Genomic DNA, 19575 nt, shown 5'->3' with positions numbered 1-19575 from the left:
GTCCTCCTTTAGGTTTATTAGATTGTTTCCCCACCCATTTGTTTCTGGAGATCATTCAGAGTTTAGTTTCATCTAATCCCAAGGATTTTAGGTAGCTGCTTTAGGTGTGTTTAGTTAGCATTGCATCTACACTCTGCAGGACTTGCCCTTGCAGGAATGGAGCTGAATAGTGTCACCAGGAACCCTACAGAGATCTGCCTGTCAGCGAGTGCTTATTCCAGCACTATCTGGGCATCTTCAAATGATCATTCCACTTCCACCCCCCCCCCAAAAAAACAGCAGCGTACAAGAGACATGCTTCAGATTATGGCAATTTACTTTTTGTCAGCCGTCTTCCCATCTTTTATCCATTCTTCACAAGCTGCCTTGTTTCACCTACGTCACCATGTGCCTACATCGACAGACTGCAGATCACAAGACCTTCAAGTAGCTAAAGACTAAAGATCTGATTTCAGACCTTCTGTCTTTCCTTTCCATAGCATTATTCTTTTATCACTTTCCCCACTTATAAAAATAAAAACTTAAAAGGAAGTCTGGCTGGGGCAGGCCCGACAAGGTCTGGGTTAAAGCTGTTGGTTGCCTTAATCTTGAGGGAATTTAAAGAGGTGACTCTGTGAAAACTGAGTAGTGGTGACGAACTGAATAGGATTCATCTCAAGCTGACATTTTTGCTTCTGCGGGCCAGATGCTCGACTCCAGACTACTGCATTGATCTAGCCTGAGCTAATTGAAAGCAGGGCTTACATGCACTGGAGAAGAATTTAATATATCAGACAAGGATTCCCTTCACAGGGTGCACAGAATGACTGAGGGATGCTGCTATTGCTGAATGTGTTGCAAAGGAGCAACGTTCCATCAAGAACACGGATACAAACTAGTAGTGCTAAGGAATCTAATTTGAAAGTGTACCGTAAAATTTATGTAAGTGTAGCGGCCCATAAAATCAGATAATAATGAGCCATCTACTGTATATGTATGCCTGCCAATGTGACACTTAATACAACCATAGCACAGACCAGCACAGATCTCTGCTAAACTACTCTAAACTCATTCAGTATTTAACTGTACCTCTGATTGTATAAAAAATTTGTGCTGAAATATTTTCTCATGATCCTTACCATCGTTTTACACAAAGATTCTCATTTCTGGCCCCTACAATAATGGCAGGGTTCAATAACAGACGTCATGATAAAGTCAAAGTAAGTGTTGAAAAGAAAGATCTCTAAGTGTAGCCAAGGGAACTATGCTTATGTTGTCATGGTTTCCCCCTACTGTACTGGAATAAAGCTGTTTAACAGCATGTATGAGTCAACCATGTTTCTGTCTCAGTACCGCCCAGGCCACCTGTCTTTCTGATGAGCCCAGCGCCATACAGGAGTACAGATACCCTGAGAAACTTCCTGGAGAGCTGTATGATGCCGATACACAGTGCAAATGGCAGTTTGGAGAGAAAGCCAAATTGTGCACTCTGGACTTCAAGAAGGCAAGACTTTTTTAGCAATTAATACAAATATTCCTTAATTTATATTTTTTTTTTATGAAACCACTGGTGCTAGTTTAAGTTACCTTAAAGTCATGTCGAAATGATTGTATTTAGGTCGTAAGTGCACCTCCATCATTAAACAAAACCTTCCTGAATGATAATCGGTATTGATCATTGAATTATAATTGTGAATGTTGACAGTGTTTAGGGGCAGATTATACGAACACAAACAAATTTTCAACTTAAAAAAGAACATAATTTTCTTCGAATTAGCTGTTCATTTACACAACAGTGATATTGTGGGGGTTTGAAAACACAAATGTTTGAAATTGGGTTTTAAAACGCAAGTTCTTTAAACAATATTGTGTCCAGGTAAACTACAACAATTTGAATTTGTGAAAAAAGATACATGCGCGTGCGTGCGTATTACGTTTATTTACAAAGTGACACTGCCAACTATTGGCCTAGTGTGAATAAAACGGTATTAGTCATTTTCGTGTATACTGTTCATGGATCATTTAGACAAAATTGTCATTGTCTGTTGTTCAGAAATACACTTTTCCATTTTTAGGACTTTGATATCATGTAAACATACTCTAAGTTATCGTATGCATTTTGCAGAATGTTAATGAAGAATCAAAATACTACTCTAAATAACTCTAATATACTACTCTAAAATGGCAAGTTGCTCTATATGACGATTTTCTTGTATAAATGATGCACAACCTTCATTCCTTGTTCTTGCTTAAAGTAGAGGTTTCTTGCTACTTTTATACAAATGCAATATAAATCTTAGGGGTCCACAGAATGTGTCTGTGAAGTTTCACCTCAAAATACACTGCAGATCTTTTATTATACCATGCCCTAATTGCCCAGTTTTGCATGTGAGGAGAAACGCGAGGTTTTGGTGTGTGTCTCTTTAAGTGCAAATGAGCTGCTAGTCTCCGCCCCATTTTCACAGAAAACTCATCCAGGACTTGGAGCCTGTGCTTCAGTGATGGGAAGTTCGGATCATTTTATTGACTCGGACCTTTGAGTCTCGTTCAGCAAAATGAACGAATCTTTTTTCGAGTCATTTCGTTCATTTTAGCCAAATATAATTAAAATGTTACATGTTACTTTCCTAACACATCTACTACTTATGCAAACGTTGATCACATTACAAACAATACAAAACTATAATGCTATAAGAAACAGAGAAGATTAATTCATTGTTTACCTGGGTCTTTAGTCTATGATTAGCTCACCACACCTCTTATTTGACAAGTCCTCGGGTTTGACTCGTTCGTTCACGACATGAAACTAAACCAATGCAGTCAGAGCCGGAAAGAGAATTGATTAGTTCACCTCTCGAGTCTTCGGGTTTGAATCGTTCGTTCATCACGTGACAGCGTCGTAAGCTAAACCAATGCAGTCAGAGCCGGAAAGAGAATTGATTAGTTCACCTTCCGAGTCTTCGGGTTTGAGTCGTTCGTTCTTTTGTCACGTGACGTGACAGCTTTGGACAGAGAAATTAGGTGTGTTCGAGCTCATGCGGCGCTGCGCAGACCGATCGGCGAGATTAGCCGCTTGCAGTAGACGGAGGAGTTGAAAAAGGAGCAGTCAAGTCGGACACCTGCTGCTTGCCGTAGTGACGTTCGCACCGTGTTTCCTTTACAAAGTGCGATTTGAAGTGGATTAGAATACTGGATTTGTCCAATAAACAAACGTTTAAATTAAAGTAGCAACCATAAACTCTTCATATTGCAAATGTTATGTGCTGCTTAACACTCTGTGCCTAAAATTCATGGTAAACATAAGAATATATTATGAAATTACCAAGGGAGTCTGTATTAATTTCATTTTTATTTTATTAAACAACACAAAATAACATGTTTATTATATTTGTACGAACAGAGTTTTGGCTGTTTTAAAAACATGCATTAATAAGTATTAGTTGAACTGAGGGCGTTATAATAAACCCGAAACGCACGCGATCGTTGTCTAGCCAATCATGAAAAGCTATGTCGTCATCACAGCCTGGTGCAGCCGCTCCTGAGATGCTGCGCCGGCTGAGCAAGCCGGCTGTTCTCGAAACGCTCTCGCGCTACTTTAATGTCCCACGTGAAAGTCACGTGGCGTCGGCGCCGGTTCAAGTCGTACAAAATTTCTAACCGGCATGCACTGCTTCAAGTCAGATTTCGATCGATCTGCGCAGCGCCACGTCAAGTCGAACACACCTATTAGTTAATTTACTAATTCCAGTACAGGACCCATACATAGTTGCCAAGTCCGCTTATAGTACGCGACCTTGGGGCTTCTTTTTCTGTGAAGTCGCGTTAAAAAATCACTTGTTGCGGGTTGCGGGTTTTGGGGCTTATTTTAAAAAATATGGTTGCTTGTTCTGAACCTGACAAGCAACTTTGTTTCTTTACATCTATGGTCGCTATTTTGTTCAATCCATTAACACTGTCTGCTCGACGGTAGGCTTTTTGTACTACATGCGGCAGAGCATAACATCACAGCACCGCGAGAGCTATTTGAAAGCATACAGAGACGTCTACTGTCGGATCACTCTCGCGGTACTATGATGTCACGCGCCGATTGGTCTGCGCGGCGCCGCAGGAGGTCACACAACATATCTAAGCACGTAAAACAACATAGAGAAGCCAAGAATGCTACAGTGGTCTCTTCACGTAATCTTCGGCGCGCTTTGGGTAATCGGATGTAAATATACTAAACCGATGAAATATTCACTTAAAGATAAAAAACATTTTATAACCGGGCTACATCGTTAAAAATGTTAAAAGTGTAGATCTGCGCGTTTGGCTACACAGCGTTATTCAAGCCTAAGCACGTGTGAATAGCGTAATTTGTCCTCAAACACACCGCCTCCTTTCCCCTACCAACTAAACTAAATGTATTACATCTGTCACGATTAGAATGAAATGTGAAAATGAACGAAAAGTGTTCAGATCTGATCACGGTGCAGCAAAGGTGGGGAGGGAGGGATGACCCTATTTATTAGGCTATAAGGTAAACATCAAACATTTTTATTGTATTATATAAATGTATTGATCATTGCAGAATATAATTTTAAAAAGTATACATCAAATGCATATAGTTCAGTTTTACTTTATTATAAATGTGTGGCTGTTAGAGCTACTTAAGTGGTCATTATATCTTCTCCTTTTCCATCTCTCCAGGCCTATACTGCTCACATCAGAGATTTGCAATTAATTTTTGTAAAATAATTTGTTTGCGTTTTTCAAACAGGGTAGTGTCAGTTTAAAATGACCCAGGCTCGTTCATTAATAATAAATAATTGATAATAAATTACATTGATGATCATGAATAATGTCGGGCTTGTTTTGGGCTTGTTTTTGGAGCTGCAGTTGCTTATTTGTCTTGCAAAAGTTGGCAACACTGGACCCATAGAATGTTGCGCATGCGCGACTGAACGAATCACTCCCCGAGACGACTCGTTCTTACCGAGTCACATTAAAGATTAAATCGTTCAAGAATGACCCATCACTACTGTGCTTCCATCGAGAAAAGAAGGGTCACATAAAGCGAATGAGAAACGCTGTTTCCATCTTTAAACACCAAACACATTTTTTTCTAAAAGCGAACAGACTCCTAACAAAGGCGTCATGTTTTCTACATGCAAAATTACACATGACAAATCGGTCGCGTGTTTACAGACCATACACACCGATTTCTATAAGTGAAAGTACCCATGACAGACCCATCGCGTGTTTACAGACCATACACACTGCTTTCTATAAGTGAATCTACTCAAGACAAACGCATCGCGTTTTCTCTAAGTGAAAGTAACGTTACACAGGACAATCCCATTGCGTGTTTACAAGCCATACACATTGCTTTCTTTGCGTGAACGGACAAACGTTTCACAATGACGTTTTACCTACTTTTAAGTTGCCACAGGTCCCTGAGGTCTTACTTAAAAATAACGGTACTTACAATGTCTTTATTTGCAGTTTTGCCTCGTTCAGTCTGGTGGATTTCCATTGAAAACAAAATAAATCTATTGCTCTCCTGTCAGGCTGGGAACAGTGTTCTGTGCTGCCAACAACAGAACACTTAGCATGCTTTGCTTACTTTTGCCATGGTGTCAGAACTAACTCACATATGTCGCTTGCGAAAACAAAAATGGCGGCAGCGCACGTTCAGAAAAGGGGGCGGTAAATATTGTATTATAATAAGAACGACTACCTACGTCAGAAAGCGAGTGAAATCTGAACGGCTCGTTTTCTCACAGGCTTGCAGAGATAGGCTCACATAAACAAAGTTACTGGATTGTCATTTTTCACGTTTTCTGAGTTGGTAGATGCATCAAACACCCGATTATAGCACTTAAACATTGAAAAAGTCAGATTTTCATGAAATGTCCCCTTTAATATTTTTGCATCTCATTTATCTTCATGAAACAAAACGACCTAAGATATTAAGTCTTGTTTTTTTAAACAAATTTGTCAAAATAAAATATTTTGGGTTAAGAAAAATTATATTATTAGCCTACTATTATTATTTTTATTAATTAATTGTTTTTTGTGAAACCTTGCTGATCGTTTTAACAGGAGCATGACACTATTGTATTTGAACAAGTCTAAGCTGTGCTTTAGTTAAAAGGGTCAATTCAGCTGATAAGAATCCATTTGTTAGGTTCTTTACGTTGTATTTTAGGTTCTGATTTTGAAATCCAGTCTTGGTTCAGCGGGAGGGCAAGATAAAGCATGACAGGGATTGAGAATTAGGCCTATAGTTTACCAGCTCGCCAGAATGAAGGCACTCCGTACCTTAACTGAAGTCTTTGGGAGATCAGTCACACAGCACCAGGGCACATATGTATTACATTTCCTGAGAGTAAACCTACTGATCCAAGATCAGCTTTCCCTAGACTGTATAATCATACAGTATTTTTTTATGTCCCTAATAGTACACATACATTGCCAAGATGTCTATTAAATGAGCTCCCTCTCAGATTCACGACATTCACAATGTTTATGATTCACAATGTCAGCATGAATCAAAATGGACTCGATTTACTTTCTTAAAACTCTTCCTGGTGTTGTTGTGCGTGACTATTCCAATGTTTGTCCTCATAGTCTTTTATTAAAAATAATAATTTGCTCCGTCTCAACAATGACTTTTTGGTATGAGTTAGTATGTAATGTTAGCTTGCTGGCATGTTGGAAAAAAATGTTTTGTTAAATATAATAAATATATGTTTATGAGATGCTTGTCAGGTCACAAATGGTACGGTAAGCTTCCAGACAAGGCATTGTTTTATATGCCTCTAAGCGTGTGATCTCAACATCAACACTGATCTTCGACCAGCATTCTTTACTGTAGAGGGTTTGTTACCATAAGATCCCCCTGTGTAAGACGTTATATATCACTGATCAGTTGCTTGTGATATCAGTGCATACTCACACGCCTCAGAGAGCACTTGTTCTGTTTCTCAGCTGAAATATATAAATCAGCTGCAAATATTTTCCAAGTTACAGAAATTCAGGCCCATTTTAGATTGGCTATGATCATTATTCTCTGCTTTGTCATCTAAAATTAGAAATTCCCGTAGAGGAATTTGATTTCTCTCAATACTCTGTAGGCCAGCACAGTCTCGTGAAACAGAGGCAGAGCTAAATTTACTTTGGAAGGACGCCAGTGGGAACCTCTGCATGCTCCGTTTCTATTGTCCCGATCCTCACTAACTGTATACACACAACCTAAGCAATGGGACAAGATGCATTTTTGTGCATTTGATGCTTCTGATTAATCCAGATGATGATTATTATTGCACAGTGAATAATTTATCTATGATAAATTGTCATAATAATTGAAATGGGCGGAGTTAGAATTGAACACATGGACATATTAGCTACTTTTAAACAAATCGTCTTGGTTACGGATGTAACCTCAGTTCCCTGATGGAGGGAACGAGACGTTGTGTTGAGCCGATGGGGTTCGTCCCTGAGAACCAATCGCTTCCGACTTCTTAGAAAAGGCCAATGAAATTGGCGAATGAAATTTGCATGCTGGACTCCGCCCCCGGATATCCAGGTATAGAAGGGAGATGGCGTGCCTCATTCATTCACCTTAGTTCTGAGGACCCTGAGACCTCTCATGACTGCTGCAGTGGGCAGCACGTGTTGTGGCAAGAAGGACACAACGTCTCGTTCCCTCCATCAGGGAACTGAGGTTACATCTGTAACCAAGACGTTCCCTTTCTGATGGTCTCTCGACATTGTGTCGAGCCGACAGATGGGGTTCCTATGGAAAACGCCACAACACTGTGCCCTGTCACAATCTCTAGCAAAGCGACGGTGACTGGCCTGGGCGTGTCAGCCGTGAGCGCTACCGCGAAATTGTAACCTACCAGTGGGTAGGTAGGGGGTCCCAGAGCTTTACTTGAAAGGTGGGAAGGCCACTGCCTTCGCCCTCACACCGTAAGGCCAGTGGGTAAGCGCTACTTCCTCAAGCGTGGGATGCGCTACAGAGACCACTTCCTACCGGAGGGAGGAGTTTAGTGGCGATACCAACATGGTCTCACCGATGGGGGAGAACTCGTGGGAAGAATGTGCGGACTGAAGGAGTTAACCGCGAGGTGGAGGTCCACCTAGGGAAGGTCATGGGTTACCAAGGAGGGAACCAATCATGAGGATACATCAGACGGAACCGCCTTGCTGGGGGGTTACAACGTCCGGTAGCACTAGGTCCGGTTAGAGCTATGTTGTGGATAACTCAGTTGGTACCCGGCCTAAGGGGCAGCGCTGCTTTGCCCAGCCCGCCCGCAGGAGCTGCTTGCTTGGTGATTGATGGAGTGCCTGTTCTTCACCCAGCTGGGGAAGAAGGGAGGCTAGTTTAGTACGCTGACCCCCTTAGGAGAAAGGGGGAAGGTACTGTCATAGGCGTACACCCTACTGGCCGCCAGTCTTGCCTGATGCCTGCAAGACTCGAGCCGATACCGGTTTTACGCAGAGGCTGTAGGACCTCGCGAAGGTGATGGGTGTAGCCCAACCCGCAGCTCTGCAGATGTCTGCCAGAGAGGCGCCTCGAGCCAGTGCCCACCCTGTCCTCCGTGAGGAGAGAGCTCTCACCCAGCTCAGCCACCCAGCTCAGCCACCCAGCTCTCACCCCAATCTCTGTTTGAGACAGCCCTCCCTGCTGATCTCCAAAACAGACAAAGAGCTGCTCAGAGCTTCTGTAGCTCTGTGTGCGGTCCAAGCAAATGCACGTACTGGACACATCACGGATGGGGTTGGGTCTTCCTCCCCGGTGGGGAGGGCCTGTAAGTTCACAGGCACAACTGCCTAAGTGGGCAGTTGTGGCCTAATGGTTAGAGAGTCGGACTCATGACCAGAAGGTTGCTGGTTCGATTCCCAGAGCCGGCGGGTGCCCTTGAGCAAGGCACCTTACCCCTACTTGCTCCCCGGGCGCTGCAGTGATAGCTGCCAACTTCTCCGGGTGTACGTGTGTTCGACTTGCTGTGCGTGTGTTCACTGGATGGGTTAAATGCAGAGCTCACATTTCAGGTGTGGGTCACCATATCTGACTAATAGGTCACTTCACTCATTTCACTTCACCACCTGGTGTAGGGGGAGTGGTGGGAACTTTGGGCATGTAGCCAGGCCGGTGTCTCAGGATAGCGTGAGAATCACCGGGCCCGAGTTCTAGGCAATCTGTGGACACGGAGAATGCTTTTAGGTCCGCTACCCTCTTGAGTGCCATCCGGAGAGCCGTCTTCATCTTGAGGTGAGAAAGAGCGGCATCTCCGAGGGGCTCCAGGACCGTATCAAGGTCGCAAGAGGGTACGGAGCGCGGGTGAGGCAGTGCCCTCCCGCACCCCTTAGGAACCAATTGATCAGGTTGTGCTGTCCTAGAGACTTACCAGCAACTGGGTCGTGGTGAGCGGCAATAGCGGCTACATACACGTTCAGTGTGGAAGGGGAGAGATTACTCTCAAGTCTCTGGAAGGACAGCACGTTCCAATCTAGCAACTCCGCGGGTCTTCTCTTCGAGAAGAGCACCAGGATGAGAAGAGGCACCACTTACAGGCGTATAGCCGCCTAGTGGCCAGGGCCCTAGCCTGAGTGATGGGCCTAACCGCCGCAGGGGGTAGGCCACTCAGGATCTCCTCATCTCGTCCAGGGGCCAGACATGGAGGTTCCAGAGGTCTGGCCTGGGATGCCATAACATGCTCTTCCCCTGGGAAAGCAGGTCCTTCGTCAGGGGAATGGGCCGGGGGGAGCTGTCGTCAAGAGCATTAGCTCCGAGAACCAAGTCCGGTTGGGCCAGCATGGCGCAACTAGTACACTTGATGCTCCTCTTCCCTGACCTTGCACAGGGTCTGTGCAATGAGGCTCACTGGGGGGGAAGGCATACTTCCGCTTGTCCCACGGCCAGCTGTGCGCTAGAGCATCCGTGCCGAGGGGGGCCTCGTATGGGAGTACCCTAGCGGGCAATGGGTGGTGTCCAGGGAGGCGAACAGGTCTACCTGAGCCCGCCCGAACTGTAGCCAATGAGTTGGACTGCGCGGGGGTGGAGTCGCCACTCTCCGCGAGGCGTCAACTGACGAGAGAGCGCATCGGCTGTCTGGTTCAGGTCGCCTGGGATATGTGTGGCTCGCAGGGATCTGCTCACCTGCAGACTCCACATGAGGAGGCGTCGGGCGAGTCGTGTTAGCTGCCGTGAGAGAACGCCACCCTGGCGGTTGATATACGCTATGGCAGTTGTGCTGTCCGACCGGACCAGCACGTGCTTGTCCTGAACGAGAGGTTGTAGCCCCTTCAGTGCAAGTAGCACATCCAACAACTCTAGGCAGTTGATATGCCTGCACAGGCGTGGGAGGGAGGGAGCCTCAAGGAATCGTCAGAGTCTGATGCCAGAAAGTCACCCTCCGATGCTGCAACAGACATCTCATCATCACGTACCGTTTCCGATACGTGGTTGAGGAACAAGACGGTAGGACCGTCTCATGGGGAACGGTCAGACGAGCGAGACGAGGTGCGAATGGTCCACGAGCCAGTGGCTGACGGATTAGCGCTCACAGTATTCCTCATATCACCCTTGCTGCTCGCCGTAGCGGGCGGCAGGGCCGTAGTCCTGCCGTCACGGAACGGGAAGCAGACAAGGTGGTGGCTGAGTCCCGTGGGAACAGAGCCACCCGTGACGCAACGTCTGAATCGTCAACCGCCCGCAGTGCGGGAGAAACACTGGAGAAATTTGCTCTTTTAGAGAAAAAACTCGAACACTTCTGGAACCGCCGAGACGCCCAGGGGAAGTCGCCGCAGGAAGGGACAGTCCGCTGCACCACGTCGTAGAACCGGCAGTCTTGTAGTTGCTGTTTGTAGCGAAGTCTGTTGATCATGAGCGAAGGCTCCGAAGAACAAAAGGTGAATGAATGAGGCACGCCGTCTCCCTTTCATACCCGGATATCCGGGGGCGGAGTCTGGCATGCAAATTTCATTCGCCAATTTCATTGGCCTTTTCTAAGAAGTCGGAAGCGATTGGTTCTCAGGCACGAACCCCATCTGTCAGCTCGACACAACGTCGAGAGACCAGCAGAAAGGGAAACAAATTTCTGTACCTTAAAGGGATAGTTCACCCAAACTGAAAAATGTTGTCATCATTTAATCACACTCATGTTGAAAAAAATCTATATATGACTCTTTCTTCTGTGGAACACAAAAGAAGATACACTCTAAAAACAGTTTTGAACATTTTTCAACTTTGTGTTATGTCTAGCACAACACATTTTGGGTCCCATTTAACACAACTTGTGTTGTCTCTTTCATTTACCAAAATCAACACATAATGCGTTAAAATAACACATAATGTGTTAAGTTGCATAGCACAAACAATATTAATATTAACACATCCTTTTTAAGAGTGTATTTTGAGAAATGTCTCAGTGGTTTTATGTTTATACTACAGTGGAATTCAGAGCCCCAATGTTGTTTGGTTACCAAAGTTCCTCAAAATATTATTTTTTTTTTGCAGAAGAAAGTCACACAGGTTTGGAATGACATGAAGTAATGATGAAAGAATTTTGGGTAACACTTTACTTAAAGCATACAGCAGTCATCGTCAACTTGCGGACCGTGGGCCGGATCCGGACCTTTGCTTAGTTTCATCCGGACCGCGAGACATTTAAAATTTTGACTCTTTCCGTTGTTTAAATAGAGCCGCGCGTCTACACAACGGAGAATCACATCACGCGTACTCTCAGGAACATTTGTGTAATTGATCTTTTGTCGCTATAACCTGTGATATCTTTTAGCTAAACGCGCTTCATTTGAACCCTTTCCACTCCACATAAAGAGCAGCAGACACGTGCTTATTTTAACAACACTAGTGCAAACACGCAGAGCAGGTAAATGGAGACACAACAGTAAACAAAATGCAGCAATATTAAAGTATTTGTTTCTGTCAGTCTGTTTACTGTTTGCTATATGTCTCCAACCTTTCAACCAGATTTGCGATATTTTATGAACCATAACATTTTTATCTAGCCTACATTTATTATTAGCATTATTGATCAGCATGTAAACATTTGTGTCCCTGTGAAAACCCAGGCTAAAGTCTCATAAACGAATTAATTATTAAATAACAAGCATCAAAGATTAATTTCAAGCATTAACTAAAATTTTAATCTTTGAAATGGCATTATTCAGTCAATATTGAAGATATTGTTATATTTTCACGGAATATTCTGTAGGATGATTTTATGTAGAAAACAGTAAAAAGACTCACTGTGTTTTCACCAGCAGGATCACATTTTGATCTAATTGGGAATTTAAAGATAGAAGTAGTTCTGGTATGAAAGGCATGGAAATGATAATTTAGTAAGTAACTTTGTTTTCTGTTTATGATGAGAGCAATTTAATTCTTACATTAAATTTGTTGTTTATAGATTTTTTATTTACAAATATTAATGATCAGACTTAAGAGGGCATTCCCCTAAAGCCACAGAGCCTACAATACATACATACTGTGGATATCAAAATATAAAATAAATGGCCTGATAAAAGATCATACCTTTTATATATATATATATATATATATATATATATATATATCCAAGTTGGCTAAATTGATTAAATATTTATTTTTTTGTTATTTAAAAAAAACATATTGTCCGGACCTCCGTTTGGAAGAAAGTATAAAGACTGGACCTCTTGGAACTTTAATTGAATACCCCTGGCATACAGTATATGTATAATGCATTATACAAGTAGTTTTTGTAATGCATCTTATAATACAATTGTAATGTCTCATGAATAATTGTAACTACAGTTAATACATTATAACACTTAACAATTCATTGTTACCCTTTGCATTTTTAATTTGGTTATAATTCTTTACCACAACATTTAATGTATTGTAACACACATAATGAACAATTATAATGCATCATGCCCTTTAATAATCCTTTATAATGCATTATACATAAAGGCTAAGTGAGGTGCTACTGAATTTTCATTTTGGTGAGCTATTCTTTTTGTTGTTTTTGTCTATATTAGCACTGCCATTTGCACATAAACATGATATAACAGTAATTCTGGACTTGAGGAAGTCAAAGTGGATGCAAAAGAATTTTGTGATTGTTTTCTCTTGTAAACTGACTTTAAATATCAGCATGGTGGTGTCTACACCAAAGGGGTGGAATTTATTCTGTAGATGTTAAGTGTGCAAAACTGTCCTGTCACCTGGACGTCCCACTAGTTTCATTATAAATTAGCATCTCCATGGTCTTTTTTGGCAGATTTAGATACAGAACTCTCTCCTGGTGCTCCGCAGGGACAGCAGGGGACGGGTTCGATCAGGTCTCACTTAAACAGACAGCTGTGAAACTTGTGCTGGGATTTGGAGCGTGATCACTCTGGGAAAACTGCTGCCTCGTTCTCCCATCTGTGCTGCCATTGTCAAAATATGATACAATAATCCAGATGTGAATAATACAGACATATAAAACAAGCAGCCGTTTCTCGCGGTTTTTGTTTTATAGAGAGTGAGTGAATGAGATGACCCCTGCGTTGAGGATGTAGATATTATATACTTTAGTAGGCTGTCCTTACAAGATTGTAAACCTTATTGGCATGTCTGATGGGTTTTGGGGTAGGTTTTGGAATTGTTTTCTAAAAACTAATGTTGTTGTCATGAGAACATACATGGGCGATTGGTCATTTAGAACTACTCTAGACAAACTTAAATCTTTAACATTGAAATGTGTTTGCGTATACTTTATTTATCATATGTTCTAAAACAAGAATTTGATCATAACAAATATATATTTTAAAATAAAGTGTGATAGTATTTCCATCTCTCACTTTCTGAATTAATAGACTTTGACTTTTGAAATTGGTAATGGCGCCCAATAAGATTACTTTCAGATTATGATATAAAAATGGCAAAATGTGATGTATCTTCAGACTATCCGTACCCCTCATTACATCCCATTCACAGGTTAAACAAATATACACTTTGTTTACATTAAAGTAAAAACTCCCTGCTTTAGGTTATAACAAAAGTATTGGTCTATTTGTTATACATACTGAAAACATTAAATTAATTAAAAACATTTTCTTCATGTATTTATAAAAGCATTTAAAGTCTGTCCTTTGTTGTGATTGTCATATTTTTTCTTTCGTTCTTTAAAACAATAATCTTCTTAAATTCATATTCAGATTTTTTTCAAAAATACATATGGCTCATAAAAGCTAAATAAATCCCAGACAGGCCACTATTATTTCCAGAGTGCTTAAGACAGAAAATATGCTTCTCTGTTGTACCAGAGCATTTTTTTTAACAGACGTACAGCATGTGAAGAACTTCTATTCATTGTGTATGTTGTAGTCGATAAGATTGTAATTACACTTCGGTGTTCTTGGCTGATCTCTGACCAGCTGATCTTTTGTCACACATAGAGGTTCTTAAAAATATCCATATCAACACTTCTGTCTAATATTTGTCACAGGACATCTGCAAAGCCCTGTGGTGCCATCGGGTCGGAAGAAAATGCGAGACCAAGTTCATGCCGGCGGCCGAGGGTTCCGCCTGTGGTCCGGAGATGGTGAGACACAGTCGCGTCTTAAAAAGAATCCTTCTTTATACTCTTCCCTTTGAGCTCAAGTGGCACAAAAGCCAAACTGTCTGTTGCCTGCCGTACTTTTCTCTCAATGAGTTTAATCATTAACGTTTTCTCATGGTTATTGAGCTCATGTCATTAACCGCAGGAGGGAGAAAATGGTTCTGGGGGTTTTTGTTTTTTCCTTTGAATAGGTTTTAACAGATGTCTTGTGTCTTGAACAAGTGTTTCCAGGGAGGCAGAGCAGAGGAAGGCAAGTGTAAATGGTGGTGGCGTGAGTGAGATTTCATGCTAGGTGTCGGGAAAGGAAATCAAACTGGTTACTGTGATGTTCACAATAGAGGTCGAGGAACTTCACACGAGAACTGTCAGACAGACAGAAAGACACACAGACGTTATGCAGATTAACAGACGGACTAAAATATGTATAAAGACACAATACAGCTCGACAGACAGACAGACAGACAGCGATGTTAGCTGTCAGATGCAATATTCCTTCGTTCTTCTCTCTCTTCTCTCCCTCTCTCTGTCTTCTCTATGGATGCCTTTGCACTGATTCAAACCCTTCACAACAGATTGGGTTTAATGAGCTCATGCAGACCTCGGCTGACCTCCTGGGGTGTCTCTTTACTCACTTATGTTAGTGAAGTGCGTTTAGGGCATCAGGGTAATTACGGGCCCGGCCTGGGGTGCAGAGGGTTGGGCGATCAGGGAAGACGAACAGTTCTCTCACAAAACACGCTCTCCTATTCCAACACATGTCATATCTGGCCGATAGAGAGGCGAGCGCTGGTGGTCCGCGCTGGAGAAACGGTGCGAGATGTTTTTTGCATGTGTTCGAGCGACGGCTCTTGGGGGTACTTGGTTTGCAATAAATTGAACACGACAGTTTAATCCTCTTTATTCTAAGCGAGAGCCAATGACAGTATGCAGCACTAATAATGACAGTCTGCTTTAGGAATCCTGGATATCTGCTTTCAGGAAATATCAGCTGGATCACATGAGGAAGCGGCTCATGTTGCACTTATAGAGTGTGTGAATGGGAATGAGATTCGTTCACTAACTAATACTGTACATGTTGTTTGCCTTTGTCTTGAGGGAATCAAATGGGGATGAAACCTTGATGCTTTAATGCTGATCTATAAAATGAATTCAAGTCATTTATTCACCCTAATAACATTCCAAACCCATATTACTTAACCTATAGACAGACCCAGACCGCAGTTATATATTATTGAATATATGTATTGTTACGTTCCCGTATCAAGTCTAGGGATCGTTGGGTCACATAACAGAATAAAAATGGTGTTGTGTGTGTGTGTGTCAGCAATAAGGCAATGTAATAAACCTCATAAGAGGAAGTTACAAGAGAAACATCACACTTCAAAACTAAGATGCAAGAAAGGTATTAATTTATTGTCTTAGATGCAGGAGGGTTGTTAATGACTTCGAGAGGGGGCTAAGGCCAAAACAACAAACATAACACTTCTAACTAAACCCAGAATCTAGCTAACCTTCCAAAAGAATAGAAAACAAAAGCACATCAAAATACCCTAACTCCATTACTAACATAAACAGGAGAAAACAAGTCCAGAAAGAAAACGGCACTCCCTCTCTAGTTAAACCCATCCCCAAATTCACAATTCAAACTTACTTTACAAATCCAATAACAAAATTAGAATACAAACAAAAATAACCTTACAATATACCTGTATATATATATGAGACTTTCTGGCTGAGAAGAATGGAAATTACAACAGCAGTATACCTCAATGTCATAAAAAAGAAATGAAGAGGAAATCAATATTTACAAAGACTCTCCCCTGACCAACATGGGGAACAGAGCCTCCACACACACACAACCACTTTTTCTGTAGTGGAAGTGCTGCTTAAAACTCTGCTGCTCCCTCTCATCCTCCAATCGGTATCACCAGCCAATCATTGATATCACGTGGTGGCCATTACCTCCTACTGGCAAGTAGAGAGCCAGAGCAAGAGAGAGAAAGAGAAAAACAACACACCACAAACAAATACGTCCTGGGACGTAACAGTATACAATACATGTCACATTTTGTGTTTCACAGGAGAGAGAAAATAAGAGAGTTTGGGACAACATGAGGATGAGTAATTGATTGGTTGGTTTGAGTTGAAATGTCATGAATTCAGTCTTTGATTCAATTTTTTTCCTCGCATAATAAAAATAAGTTTCCATTAATCATGCAAATCACATTAGGTTGTATTATATGTAAATAACAGGACATGTTTGTGTTGAAGAGATGCTAACAAAGTAAGTTATTCACATAGTGTTCTCTCTTAAAATGTAAGCGAGCTTATTAATTTAGTGTAGTCAGTCTACTATTTAGTATTAATAATAGTTTAGTCAGTCTACCAGCCATTATTCCAGTTCGGAGGCTTGTTAATATTTTGTTTAGATGTCAAGTTCACTTCAACTAAGGCCATGTTTCTACCCGGTGTTAAGATGCGTTTTGGGTGATCGGATCACAAGTGGACGAATGAGACACATGGCCTTTACACCTGGTGTTTTAATCCATCTCTTTTGTCCACTTTCAACTCACTTCTGTCCTGATTTCTTCGAGGGGAGGGTTCATGGGCGAGTTAATACATCTGACTTTTCTGATCTTTCGATCGAATGGACGAAATAAGCACATGCAATTTACATATGAACGCGAGCGGAGATGATAGAAAAACATACCGAAAGCAGCGGTTATTATTTCTGCTTTGACAGCCGCAAGACCGCATGAAGTGTGTGTTAGAAATCTGGAATTGCGAAAAACACTGTGTTTAATACGTTTTGTGTTTTTAAAGGAACAATACGGCATTTTTAGGAGGATCTATTGACGGAAATGCAATATAATATACAAAACTATTTCTTCAGAGGTAATACCTTAGAATAAGCTGTTTATATCTACATACAGAGCGGCCCTACATACATTGAATTAGCCGCCATGTTTTGTACAGCAGCCCTAAAAGGACAAACAACTCTACAATGCGCGTTTCCTCTTCCTCTCCGCTGCGGTATCGTGGTGAAACGGATTGCGGGATGATCCGTCATCCATACAAATCGTGCTCTCCGGTTCGGAACGCATGTGACCTGCGGATTAACTGAAAGCCACCACTGGCTGGCAACATCTAGAAGAAGGGATCACAATGGGATGCTCCATTTCCCCCATCCTCTTCGTGGCAGCGTTCGAGGTCATCCTGATCGGGGCAAGGCAGGTGGTGGGTGGGGTCCGGCTGCCTGCAGGACAGAGGCTCCCACCCCTAAGGAGCTATATGGATGATGTAGCGAGGAAGGCGGGGCGAGAGCCGTGGGGCGAGTAAGGCGGGGCAGGCGGGTAAGTGGCAACGAGTGTCAGCTGTGCGACCGCCGGTCCCCGCATGCCTCACCGGGGAGCTCGGGAGCATAAGAGGACGAGCGACCGGACCATCGAGAGAGGACCCTGGCCCGGAAACTGTTAAATTTGTTTATGTTTGTGTGGTCTTTTATTCTTGGATTATTGTTTGTTTATTTTGAATTAAAGTTTTATGAATGTTCGCCGGTTCCCGCCTCCTTCCTTCCCTACATTGAACTTTGTTACATTGGTGCCGAAACCCGGGAGGAAGGAGGGACATGCTGTCGAAGAGCCCTCGCCTCTGAGCGGCCTCGCGGTGCTGAGGAGTTCGGGCAGCGCGGACGAGGGCGTCCGCCAGCGGCTGCCCGAGATCGTGGTGCTGGAATGATGGGATTCGGTGGGGACGGTGAGCCCGCGGCCGTGCTCCTGGGACGAGGTGGGATGGCGGCCATGGAGGGAGCTCGGGAATGCCGGCTGCCCTCAGCCAGGAGCCATTGCCGGCCGCCAGGAGGCGGATCGGGCCGTCCACCGAACGTCCAGCACCACAGCATAGCACCGCGAGGAAGAGCCTATCGGCTGGCTGAGGACCGAGCGACGGCGTGTCGGGGAACCGGACTATTTTTTTTCCTCTCTCCCCGGGTGCTCCCGGCTCCGTTCTCTCGTCTCGTCGGTGCGTACCCCCAGGCGCTGGGGCTCTCAAGGAGGGCCCCCCGGGGGGGGAGTAAGCACAGGCGCGGTGGTACCCCCCCGGCCTGTGAGGGGCGATGGGGGTATGTAGCGAGGAAGGCGGGACGAGAGCCGTGGGGCAGGAAGGCGGGGCCGGTGGCGTGAGTGATAATGAGTATCAGCTGTACGCGCACCGGTCCCGCATGCCTCACGGGGAGCTAGGGAGCATAAGAGGACGAGCGACGGGACTGCCGACGAGAGAGGACCGGGCCCGGAAATGTTAAGTTTTATTTATGTTTGTGTGGCCGGCAGTCGACCGTGAGGTGGCTGCCGGCCTTTTACTTCCGTGTTTTTGTTTGTTTATTTTTGATTAAAGTTTATTGTTTAAATGTTCGCCGGTTCCCGCCTCCTTCCTTCCCTACATTGAACTTTGTTACAGATGACATTACCTGCCTGCTACGAACCGCCCCATGCACATCCAGGCTGCTTAAGCGGCTGGATGAGCTGATCACCTGGGCCAGGATGAAGTTCAAGCCACAGAAGTCAAGGAGCCTCTCACTGCGAAAGGGGGAGAGAAATGACTAGGGCTGTAGTCAAGTCCACCGCTGTCGAGTCCAAGACAAGTTCAGTTCAATTCAATTTTATTTATATAGCGCTTTTCACAATGTGCATTGTTCCAAAGCAACTTTACAGGAGCAAATTAGAAAAACACAGAAAGGTAAAACACAGCACAGTGCATGGTGTTTATAGACCAAGCAAGATCATTATAATAAATAATATCTAATAAATAAATGAATAAATAAATAAATGCAGTCTCCCGGTGAGCAAGCCAATACTGCACTGCTCTGCTGTGCTGTGGCGAGGAACCCAAACTCCAATGATGAATAATGGAGAAAAAAAAAACCTCGGGAGAAACCAGGCTCAGCCGGGAGGGCCAGATCTCCTCTGACGTGTAATAGCTGCACTCAGTGACCCCGACC

The 19575-nt window shown here is 43.3% G+C and overlaps 1 protein-coding gene across 1 annotated transcript in view; it reads left to right on the top strand.

Moving 5' to 3' along the window:
* LOC130558320 (A disintegrin and metalloproteinase with thrombospondin motifs 16) overlaps positions 1-19575 on the top strand; it is an 83744-nt gene that overhangs the window by 24190 nt on the left and 39979 nt on the right. Inside the window, exons 10-11 of the mRNA XM_057340674.1 lie at positions 1330-1483; positions 14466-14561. Of these exons, the coding sequence (XP_057196657.1) occupies positions 1330-1483; positions 14466-14561 (250 nt within the window). The remainder of the gene's footprint in view (positions 1-1329; positions 1484-14465; positions 14562-19575) is intronic.

Source organism: Triplophysa rosa, linkage group LG8 (genome assembly GCF_024868665.1).
Source record: "Triplophysa rosa linkage group LG8, Trosa_1v2, whole genome shotgun sequence".
NCBI lineage: Eukaryota > Metazoa > Chordata > Actinopteri > Cypriniformes > Nemacheilidae > Triplophysa > Triplophysa rosa.
Note: the sequence above shows the minus strand (reverse complement) of the source record. Positions and strands in the feature narration are given on the sequence as shown.